This window comes from Mustelus asterias, chromosome 6, assembly GCF_964213995.1.
Source record: "Mustelus asterias chromosome 6, sMusAst1.hap1.1, whole genome shotgun sequence".
NCBI classification, from domain to species: domain Eukaryota; kingdom Metazoa; phylum Chordata; class Chondrichthyes; order Carcharhiniformes; family Triakidae; genus Mustelus; species Mustelus asterias.
The window spans coordinates 147645755-147658154 of NC_135806.1; the positions used below are offsets into that span (position 1 = coordinate 147645755).

The 12400-nt window shown below is 47.7% G+C and overlaps 1 protein-coding gene across 10 annotated transcripts in view; it reads left to right on the forward strand.

The window, feature by feature from the left end:
* Positions 1 to 12400, forward strand: part of LOC144495209 (nipped-B-like protein) — a 728344-nt gene that overhangs the window by 428381 nt on the left and 287563 nt on the right. For all 10 annotated transcript variants that reach the window (XM_078215273.1, XM_078215271.1, XM_078215278.1 and 7 more), the window contains one exon: positions 4468 to 4600. In XM_078215273.1, the coding sequence (XP_078071399.1) occupies positions 4468 to 4600 (133 nt within the window). The remainder of the gene's footprint in view (positions 1 to 4467; positions 4601 to 12400) is intronic.

A 12400-nucleotide genomic window follows, 5' to 3' on the forward strand; every position in this document is an offset into this window, starting at 1 on the left:
CCCAGTACTAGGTCCAGTATAGTCCCCTCTCTCGTTGGACTGTCAACATATTGTTCCAAAGAGCCTTCCTGTACGCATTTTATAAATTTCTCCCCGTCCAGGCCCTAAGCGATTTCCAGTCTATGTGAGGGAAATTAAAGTCTCCCACTACAACAACCCTATTTTTTCTGCACCTGTCCAGAATCTCCTTACATATCCGTTCCTCAACTTCCCCTGGGCTGTTGGGAGGCCTGTAGTACACCCCCAGCATAGTGACTGCGCCCTTCCTGTTTCTGAGCTCCACCCACAGTGACTCGTTACCTGACCCTTCCATATTGTCCACCCTCTGTACCGCTGTAATATGCTCCTTAATCAGCATTGCTGCTCCCCCACCTCTCCTAGCCCCTCCTCTGTCTCGCCTAAAACACTTATACCCCGGGATATTCAGCTACCAGTCCTGTCCTCCTTTTAACCAAGTTTCCGTCACTGCAACCACATCCAAGTTCCACGCAAGCATTAAGGCTCTAAGCTCGTCTGTCTTGCCCGTGACGCTCCTTGCATTGAAGCAGATGCACTCCAGACCTCCAGGTCCACTAGGTCATCTTCCCCCAGAATGCTCTTCCTCTTAGATAGCCTTGTCTTGTCCCCAACCTCGTCCCCAGCCTCTATGCTTATTGGCCTATTGTTCTGATCCCCACCCCCCTGCCACATTAGTTTAAACCCACCTGAACCACACGAGCAAAACTCCCAGCTAGGATATTCGTGCCCCTCCAGTTTAGGTGCAACCCGTCCTTCTTGTACAGGTGCCATCCTCTCTTGAAGACTTCCCAGTGATCCACGAATTCGAAACCCCCCCTCCTGCACCAGTCCTTTAGGCACACGTTCAGCTGTACAATCTCCCTGTTCCTAGCCTCACTCGTTTGTGGCACTGGGAGTAGTCCAGAGATCGCTACCCTCGAGGCCCTGCTTTTCAGCCTACTACCCAACTCCCTGAATTGCTCTCTCAGGACCTCCCTGCTCTTTCTGCCTACGTCATTTTCACCAATGTGGACAATGACGTCTGTCTGGTTACCTGTCTTTTTTAGGATGCTTCCTACCCGCTCAGAGACATCCAGGACCCCGGCACCAGGGAGGCAGACTACCATCCTGGAGTCTCGTTGACGCCCACAGAACCACCTGTCTGTGCCTCTAACCATTTCATCCCCCACTACTATTGCTCCCCTGGTTCCCCTCTTTCCCTTCTGAGCCACAGAGCCCGATTTCCCCCCCCTCCCCCACACACACACACACACACACACACACACACACACGCAGTCACTGAGTGCTCTCTCCCGTCTGACACCCATCCCTTACTGTTAAGGGGGACAACCACCGGGGTACTCTCTGGTACGTGACCTTTACCCTTCCTAACCGTAACCCACGTGTCTTCCTGAAGCAGTCCATGTCCATTTGCAGCAAGACCAGGACAATATTCAGACTTGGGTTGATATGTGGCAAGTAACATTCGTGCCACACAAGTGCCAGGTGATGGTCATCTCCAGTAAGAGAGAATCTAGCCAACTCCCCATGACACTCAAAGCCATTATCATTGCTCAATCTCCTGCCAACAACATCTTGGGAGTTACCATTGATCAGAAACTGAAATAGGCCATACTATAAGAACAGGTCAGGACCAGTAATTCTGTGGTGAGCATCTTGCCTCCTGCTTCACTGAAGCCTGTCCACGATCTGCAAGGTACAACTCAGGAGTGCGATGGAATACTCCACATTTGTCTGGTTGAGTGCAGCTCCAATAACACTTGAGAAGCTTGACTCCATCCAGGACATATCAGCCCCCTTTGATTGGCACCCCGTCCACCACTTTAAACTTACTCCATTATACAGTGGCATCTTGTACCTTCTACAAGATGCACTGCAGCAATTCATTAAGGCTCCTTCAATAGCACCTCCCAAACCTGTGACGTCTACCACCAAAAAGGAAAAGGCCGAAGATGCATGGGCGCATCACCTCTGAGCCATTCAATGTTGCGGGATCAAAATCCTGAAACTCCCTCCCTGACAGTTCCAGTGGTTCAATAAACAGCTCAGCACCACCACCACATTGAGAGAAGTTAGGAAGGTGCAAAAAATGCTGGCAGAGCCAGTACCATGAATGAGTTTAAAAATGTCTCTGACAGCTCTGTGTGATGGTGTTTATAAACACAGTCTCTCAGCCAGCTCTGTGTGGCGGTGTTTATAAACACAGTCTCTGAGCCAGCTCTGTGTGATGGTGTTTATAAACACAGTCTCTGAGCCAGCTCTGTGTGGCGGTGTTTATAAACACAGTCTCTCAGCCAGCTCTGTATGATGGTGTTTATAAACACAGTCTCTCAGCCAGCTCTGTGTGATGGTGTTTATAAACACAGTCTCTGAGCGAACTCTGTGTGGCGGTGTTTATAAACACAGTCTCTGAGCCAGCTCTGTGTGATGGTGTTTATAAACACAGTCTCTGAGCGAACTCTGTGTGGCAGTGTTTATAAACACAGTCTCTGAGCGAACTCTGTGTGGCGGTGTTTATAAACACAGTCTCTGAGCCAGCTCTGTGTGGCGGTGTTTATAAACACAGTCTCTCAGCCAGCTCTGTGTGGCGGTGTTTATAAACACAGTCTCTCAGCCAGCTCTGTGTGGCGGTGTTTATAAACACAGTCTCTGAGCGAACTCTGTGTGATGGTGTTTATAAACACAGTCTCTCAGCCAGCTCTGTGTGGCGGTGTTTATAAACACAGTCTCTGAGCCAGCTCTGTGTGATGGTGTTTATAAACACAGTCTCTGAGCCAGCTCTGTGTGGCGGTGTTTATAAACACAGTCTCTGAGCCAGCTCTGTGTGATGGTGTTTATAAACACAGTCTCTGAGCCAGCTCTGTGTGGCGGTGTTTATAAACACAGTCTCTGAGCCAGCTCTGTGTGGCGGTGTTTATAAACACAGTCTCTCAGCCAGCTCTGTGTGATGGTGTTTATAAACACAGTCTCTCAGCCAGCTCTGTGTGATGGTGTTTATAAACACAGTCTCTCAGACAGCTCTGTGTGGCGGTGTTTATAAACACCGTCTCTGAGCGAACTCTGTGTGGCGGTGTTTATAAACACAGTCTCTGAGCGAACTCTGTGTGGCAGTGTTTATAAACACAGTCTCTGAGCGAACTCTGTGTGGCGGTGTTTATAAACACAGTCTCTCAGCCAGCTCTGTGTGATGGTGTTTATAAACACAGTCTCTGTCAGCTCTGTGTGATGGTGTTTACAAACACAGTCTCTCAGCCAACTCTGTATGGCGGTGTTTATAAACACAGTCTCTCAGCCAGCTCTGTGTGGCAGTGTTTATAAACACAGTCTCTGAGCCAACTCTGTGTGATGGTGTTTATAAACACAGTCTCTGAGCCAACTCTGTGTGGCGGTGTTTATAAACACAGTCTCTCAGCCAGCTCTGTGTGATGGTGTTTATAAACACAGTCTCTCAGCCAGCTCTGTGTGATGGTGTTTATAAACACAGTCTCTCAGCCAGCTCTGTGTGATGGTGTTTATAAACACAGTCTCTCAGCCAGCTCTGTGTGGCGGTGTTTATAAACACAGTCTCTCAGCCAGCTCTGTGTGATGGTGTTTATAAACACAGTCTCTCAGCCAGCTCTGTGTGGCGGTGTTTATAAACACAGTCTCTCAGCCAGCTCTGTGTGATGGTGTTTATAAACACAGTCTCTCAGCCAGCTCTGTGTGATGGTGTTTATAAACACAGTCTCTCAGCCAGCTCTGTGTGATGGTGTTTATAAACACAGTCTCTCAGCCAGCTCTGTGTGATGGTGTTTATAAACACAGTCTCTCAGCCAGCTCTGTGTGATGGTGTTTATAAACACAGTCTCTCAGCCAGCTCTGTGTGATGGTGTTTATAAACACAGTCGCTGAGCCAGCTCTGTGTGGCGGTGTTTATAAACACAGTCTCTGTCAGCTCTGTGTGATGGTGTTTATAAACACAGTCTCTGAGCCAGCTCTGTGTGGCGGTGTTTATAAACACAGTCTCTCAGCCAGCTCTGTGTGGCGGTGTTTATAAACACAGTCTCTCAGCCAGCTCTGTGTGGCGGTGTTTATAAACACAGTCTCTCAGCCAGCTCTGTGTGGCGGTGTTTATAAACACAGTCTCTCAGCCAGCTCTGTGTGGCGGTGTTTATAAACACAGTCTCTGAGCCAGCTCTGTGTGATGGTGTTTATAAACACAGTCTCTCAGCCAGCTCTGTGTGATGGTGTTTATAAACACAGTCTCTCAGCCAGCTCTGTGTGATGGTGTTTATAAACACAGTCTCTCAGACAGCTCTGTGTGGCGGTGTTTATAAACACAGTCTCTGTCAGCTCTGTGTGGCGGTGTTTATAAACACAGTCTCTGAGCCAGCTCTGTACATTAGTGTTAAAATGTTTGTACTAAGCCCTTGGGTTGGTGATCAGTAATGAATTTTTCTGCTTCTGTAGGTGTGGCAGCAAACAAGGCGAAGAAGATTACAGACCACTCTTTGAAAACTTTGTTCAGGATCTCCTTTCCACTGTTAACAAACCAGAGTGGCCAGCAGCAGAGTTGTTGCTGAGTCTTTTGGGAAGACTACTGGTAAGGGGGTGCTTCATGAATGTTCCTGCGTCTGTTTGAAACAATGAGATCTAAATCCAAAAAAAGGAGCGAGTACATTTCCACTGGAAAGCAGTTCAGTTAATGTGCAGATTACAAGTGGATATGCAATAGTTTGAGATCTTTAATGAGAAGTTACCATATTATGGAAGGGTCAATCTGATCCCCTGTTTGAGGGGGTAATGCCTTAAATTGGTGAAGGTGCCATGATGAGTGCTAACTGGTGAATTAGCAACAAGCGGATTTCAAAGGAAAGATGTGCACTTGGATAAAGGATTAGAAAGCAAGGAATAGCTTTAAGTGATGAGTTCACAGAACATAGAACATAGAACAGTACAGCACAGAACAGGCCCTTCGGCCCACGATGTTGTGCCGACCTTCATCTGAAACCAAGATCAAGCTATCCCACTCCCTACCATCCTGGTGTGCTCCATGTGCCTATCCAATAACCGCTTAAATGTTCCTAAAGTGTCTGACTCCACTATCACTGCAGGCAGTCCATTCCACACCCCAACCACTCTCTGCGTGAAGAACCTACCTCTGATATCCTTCCTATATCTCCCACCATGAACCCTATAGTTATGCCCCCTCGTAATAGCTCCATCCACCCGAGGAAATAGTCTTTGAACGTTCACTCGATCTATCCCCTTCATCATTTTATAAACCTCTATTAAGTCTCCCCTCAATCTCCTCCGCTCCAGAGAGAACAGCCCCAGCTCCCTCAACCTTTCCTCATAAGACCGACACTCCAAACCAGGCAGCATCCTGGTAAATCTCCTCTGCACTCTTTCCAGCGCTTCCACATCCTTCTTATAGTGAGGTGACCAGAACTGCACGCAATATTCCAAATGCGGTCTCACCAAGGTCCTGTACAGTTGCAGCATAACCCCACGGCTCTTAAACTCCAACCCCCTGTTAATAAAAGCTAACACACTATATGCCTTCTTTACAGCTCTATCCACTTGAGTGGTAACCTTTAGAGATCTGTGGATATGGACCCCAAGATCTCTCTGTTCCTCCACAGTCTTCAGAACCCTACCTTTGACCCTGTAATCCACATTTAAATTAATCCTACCAAAATGAATCACCTCACACTTTAGAACCTAAAGAAAAATGAGAAAAGCCTGTTTCATTCAGGCAGTGGTCCAAACGAGAATGATGCTCACTCATCCCCTTCACACCAAGGAGACATGAACAGCGGCCAGTCTTATGGATTATCCCAAGTCATCAGGAAAGCTCCGGGAGACTGCAGTCACAATAAACTTGTAATTTGTCTGAGATAGTTGCAAGGTACCTTTAGGAATAAAACATAGAAACTAGATGCAGGAGTAGGCCATTTGGCCCCTCGAGCCTGCTCTGTTATTTCATTTTGATCATAGCTGATCATCGAATTCAATATCCTGATCCCTCCTTCCTCCCCATATCCCTTTAGCACCAAGAGCTATATCTAAGTCTTTTAAGGAACAGTTGTTAGGGCTGCAGGACAGGCATGTGCCTGTAAAAAAAGGAAGGATAGGAAGGGTAGGATTCAAGAACCGTGGATAACCAGGGAAATTGAGGGACTGGTCAAAATGAAAAGAGAGGCGTATGTTAGGTCCAGGCAGCTAAAAACGGAGGGAGCTCTGGAGGAGTACAAAGAAAGTAGGAAAGAACTCAAACGGGGAATTAGAAGGGCAAAAAGGGGTCATGAAATTTCCTTGGCAGACAGGATTAAGGAGAATCCCAAGGCATTTTATTCGTACCTTAGGAACAAAAGGGTTGTCAGGGAAAAAATTGGACCTCTCAGGGACAAAAGTGGGGAATTATGCTTGGAGCCCAAAGAAGTAGGAGAGATCCTAAATGAATACACTGCATCTGTATTCACAAAAGAGAGGGATGTGTTGACTGGGAGTGTCTCGGAGGGGAGTGTTGAACCGTTGGAGAAAATCTCCATTACAAGGGAGGAAGTGTTAGGTTTGTTAGAGAATATAAAGACTGACAAATCCCCAGGGCCTGATGGAATCTATCCAAGGCTGCTCAGGGAGACGAGAGATGAAATCGCTGGGCCTCTGACGCAAATCTTTGTCTCGTCACTGGACGCAGGTGAGATCCCAGAGGATTGGAGGATAGCTAATGTGGTCCCGTTATTTAAGAAGGGTAGGAAGGATAACCCGGGTAATTATAGGCCGGTGAGCTTGACGTCCGTGGTGGGGAAGTTGTTGGAGAAGATTCTTAGAGATAGGATGTATGCGCATTTAGAAAGGAATAAACTCATTAACGATAGTCAGCATGGTTTTGTGAGAGGGATGTCATGCCTCACTAACCTGGTGGAGTTTTTTGAAGAAGTGACCAGAATGGTTGACGAGGGAAGGGCCGTGGATGTCGTCTATATGGACTTTAGTAAAGCGTTTGACAAAGTCCCTCATGGTAGGCTGGTGAAAAAGGTTGGATCTCATGGGATAAAGGGGGAGGTGGCTAGATGGGTGGAGAACTGGCTTGGTCACAGAAGACAGAGGGTGGTAGTGGAAGGATCTTTTTCCGGCTGGAGGCCTGTGACTAGTGGTGTTCCGCAGGGCTCTGTAATGGGACCTCTGCTGTTTGTGATTTATATAAACGATCTGGAAGAAGGTGTAACTGGGGTGATCAGTAAGTTTGCGGACGACACAAAATTGGCAGGACTTGCAGATAGTGAGGAGCATTGTCAGAAGCTACAGAAGGATATGGATAGGCTGGAAATTTGGGCAAAGAAATGGCAGATGGAGTTCAATCCTGATAAATGCGAAGTGATGCATTTTGGTAGAAATAATGTAGGGAGGAGCTATACGATAAATGGCAGAACCATAAAGGGTGTAGATACGCAGAGGGACCTGGGTGTGCACATCCACAGATCCTTGAAGGTGACGTCACAGGTGGAGAAGGTGGTGAAGAAGGCATATGGCATGCTTGCCTTTATAGGACGGGGCAAAGAGTATAAAAGTTGGGGTCTGATGTTGCAGATGTATAGAACAAAGTACAGCACAGGAAACAGGCCCTTCGGCCCTCCAAGCCTGTGCCGCTCCTTGGTCCAACTGGACCAATCGTTTGTATCCCTCCATTCCCAGGCTGCTCATGTGACTATCCAGGTAAGTCTTAAACGATGTCAGCGTGCCTGCCTCCACCACCCTACTTGGCAGCGCATTCCAGGCCCCCACCACCCTCTGTGTAAAAATATCCCTCTAATATCCGAGTTATACTTCGCCCCTCTCACCTTGAGCCCGTGACCCCTCGTGAATGTCACTTCTGATCTGGGAAAAAGCTTCCCACCGTTCACCCTATCTATCCCCTTCATAATCTTGTACACCTCTATTAGATCTCCTCTCATTCTCCGTCTTTCCAGGGAGAACAAGCCCAGTTTACCCAATCTCTCCTCATAACTAAGACCCTCCATACCAGGCAACATCCTGGTAAACCTTCTCTGCACTCTCTCTAACGCCTCCACGTCCTTCTGGGAGTGCGGCGACCAGAATTGGACGCAGTACTCCAAATGTGGCCTAACCAGCGTTCTATACAGCTGCATCATCAGCCTCCAGCTTTTATACTCTATACCCTGTCCTATAAAGGCAAGCATACCATATGCCTTCTTCACCACCTTCTCCACCTGTGTTGCCACCTTCAAGGATTTGTGGACTTGCACACCAAGGTCCCTCTGTGTTTCTATACTCCTGATGACTCTGCCATTTATTGTATAACTCCTCCCTACATTATTTCTTCTAAAATGCATCACTTCGCATTTATCTGGATTAAACTCCATCTGTCACCTCTCCGCCCAATTTTCCAGCCTATCTATATCCTGCTGTATTGCCCGACAATGCTCTTCGCTATCCGCAAGTCCAGCCATCTTCGTGTCATCCGCAAACTTGCTGATTTCACCAGTTACACCTTCTTCCAAATCATTTATATATATCACAAATAGCAGAGGTCCCAGTACAGAGCCCTGCGGAACACCACTGGTCACAGACCTCCAGCCGGAAAAAGACCCTTCGACCACTACCCTCTGTCTCCTATGGCCAAGCCAGTTCTCCACCCATCTAGCCACTTCTCCTTGTATCCCACGAGCCTTAACCTTCTTAACCAACCTGCCATGTGGGACTTTGTCAAATGCCTTACTGAAATCCATATAGACGACATCCACGGCCCTTCCTTCGTCAACCGTTTTTGTCACTTCCTCAAAAAACTCCACCAAATTTGTACGGCACGACCTCCCTTTTACAAAACCATGCTGTCTGTCACTAATGAGATTGTTCCGTTCTAAATGCACATGCATCTTGTCTCTAAGAATCCTCTCCAACAACTTCCCTACCACGGACGTCAAGCTCACCGGCCTATAATTTCCTGGGTTATCCCTGCTACCCTTCTTAAACAACGGGACCACATTCGCTAACCTCCAATCCTCAGGGACCTCACCCGTGTCCAAAGAAGCGACAAAGATTTCCGTCAGAGGCCCAGCAATTTCATCTCTCGTCTCCCTGAGCAGTCGAGGATAGATGCCATCAGGCCCTGGGGCTTTGTCAGTTTTAAGGTTCCCTAAAAAACCTAACACTTCTTCTCTTGTAATGGAGATTTTCTCTAACAGGTCAACACCTCCCTCCGAGACACTCCCGGTTAACACTCCCCTCTCCTTCGTGAATACCGATGCAAAGTATTCATTTAGGATCTCCCCTATTCCCTTGGGTTCTAAGCATAATTCCCCTCCTTTGTCCCTGAGAGGTCTGATTTTCTCCCTGACAACTCTTTTGTTCCTAACGTATGAATAGAATGCCTTAGGATTCTCCTTAGTCCTGCCTGCCAAGAATATCTCGTGACCTCTTTTTGCCCTTCTTATTCCCCGTTTGACTTCTTTCCTACTCTCTCGGTATTCCTCCAGAGCTCCATCTGTTTTCAGTTGCCTGGACCTGACGTACGCCTCCCTTTTCATTTTAATCAGATCCTCAATTTCCCTGGTTATCCACGGCCCTCGAATCCTACCTTTCCTATCTTTCCTTTTTACAGGCACATGCCTATCCTGCAGCCTTATCAATAGTTCCTTAGAAGACTCCCACATGCCAGACGCGGACTTGCCCTCGAACATCCTCTCCCAATCAACATCCACCAATTCCTGCCTAATCCGGCTATAGTTAGCCTTCCCCCAATTTAGCACCCTGCCTGTAGGACAGCACTCATCCTTGTCCATTACTATCCTAAAGTTAACAGAGTTGTGGTCACTATTTGCCACATGTTCCCCTACCGAAACTTTGACGACCTGACCGGGCTCATTTCCCAGAACTAGGTCCAGTATAGCCCCCTCTCTCGTCGGGCTATCTACATACTGTTCCAAAGAACCTTCCAGTATGCATTTTACAAATTCCTCCCCGTCCGGACCCCCAGCTCTAAGCACTTTCCAGTCTGTGCCAGGGAAATTAAAGTCCCCCACTACAACAACCCTATTTTTTCTGCACCTATCCAGAATCTCCTGACATATCCTTTCCTCCACTTCCCGTGGGCTGTTGGGTGGTCTGTAGTACACCCCCAGCATAGTGACTTCACCCTTCCTGTTTCTGAGTTCCACCCACAGCGACTCAGTACATGACCCCTCTAAGTTGTCTACCCTCTGCACCGCGGTAATATACTCCTTAACTAATATCGCTACTCCCCCACCTTTTTTAGCCCCTCCTCTGTCTCGCCTAAAACACTTATACCCCGGAATATTCAGCTGCCAGTCCTGTCCTTTTAACCAAGTTTCTGTCACCGCAACCACATCCAAATTCCGCATAAGCATTAAGGCCCTAAGTTCATCTGTTTTACCCGTTACGGTCCTCGCATTGAAGCAGATGCACTCCAGACCTCCAGGCCCACTCAGGTCACCCTCCTCCAGAGTGCTCCTCTTCTTAGCTAGCCTTGCCCTGGCCCCCAGTTCAACCCCAGCCTCAGTATTTACTGACCTACTGTTTTGTTCCCCACCCCCCCTGCCACACTAGTTTAAATCATGCCGCAACACTCTAGCAAAACTCCCAGCCAGGATATTTGCTCCCTTCCAGTTAAGGTGTAAACCATCTTTTCTGTACAGTTGCTATCCTGACTTGAAGATTTCCCAGTTATCTATGAATTTAAAACCCTCCCTCTTGCACCAGTCCTTTAGCCACGCGTTCAACTGTAGAATCTCCCTGTTCCGAGCCTCACTTGCACTAGACACCGGGAGCAGTCCAGAGATTGCTACCCTGGAGGCCTTACTTTTTAGCCTAGCACCCAACTCCCTGAATTTCTCTCGTATGACCCCCCTGCTCTTCCTACCTACATCATTTTCACCAATGTGTATAATCACATCCGTTTGACTACCTTCCTTTTTAAATATGCTTCCTACCCTCTCGGAGACATCCAGTACCCCGGCACCAGGGAGGCAGACTACCATCCTGGATTCTCGTTCACTCCCACAGAACCGCCTGTCCGTGCCTCTAACCATTGGGTCATCCCCCTCCACAGAATCCAAAACAATATACCTATTTTGGAGGGGGACAACCACAGGGGATTCCTACACAGACTGCTCACTCCCTTCCCTTCTCCCATCTGTTGCCCATCCCTTTCTTTTATGGGAGACTGCCACTGGGGTACTTTCTGGCACATCACCCTTCTGACTATTACCCCTCCTAACTGTGACCCACGTGTCTTCCTTCCGAGACCCTGGTGTCACTACCTGACTATAACTTTTATCTATTAATCTCTCATTTTCCCTAACTAAACTGAGTTCATCGAGCCTCAGCTCCAGCTCCCTTACACGATCCTTCAGGAGTTGCAGTTCCACGCATCTGGCACAGATATGGAACGTTGGTTCGGCCGCATTTGGAATACTGCGTCCAGTTCTGGTCGCCATACTACCAGAAGGACGTGCAGGCTTTGGAGAGAGTACAGAAGAGGTTAACCAGGATGTTGCCTGGTATGGAGGGGCTTAGTTATGAGGAGAGATTGGGTAAACTGGGGTTGTTCTCCCTGGAAAGACGGAGGATGAGGGGAGACTTAATAGAGGTGTATAAAATTATGAAAGGCATAGATAGGGTGAACGGTGGGAAGCTTTTCCCCAGGTCGGTGGTGACGTTCACGAGGGGTCATAGGTTCAAGGTGAAGGGGGGGAGGTTTAACACAGATATCAGAAGGACATATTTTACACAGAGGGTGGTGGGGGCCTGGAATGCGCTGCCAAGGAAGGTGGTGGAGGCGGACACACTGGGAACGTTTAAGACTTATCTAGATAGCCATATGAACGGAGTGGGAATGGAGGGATACAAAAGAATGTTCTAGTTTGGACCAGGGAGCGGCACGGGCTTGGAGGGCCGAAGGGCCTGTTCCTGTGCTGTATTGTTCTTTGTTCTAATTTCTTCTTGAAATCAGACAACTTTTTGACCTCAATTACATTCTGTAGTCGTGATTTCCATACATTCACCACCCTCCGGGTGAAGAAATTTCTCCTCACAGTTCTAAAAGGTTTACCCCTTATCCTCAAACTATGACCCTTAATTCTGGACTCCCCCACCATTTGGAACATTCTTTCTGAATCTACCCTGTCTAACCCTGTTAGAATTATATCAGTTTCTATGAGATCTCCTCTCACTCTTCTAAACTCTACTGAATATAATCCTAACCGACTTAGTCTCTCCTCATGTGACAGACCTGCCATCCCAGAAATCAGCCTGGTAAACCTTCACTGTACTCCCGCTATAGCAAGGACATCCTTCCTCAGATACGGACACCAAAATTTCATATAATACTCCAGGTGTGGCCTCACCAACACCCTAT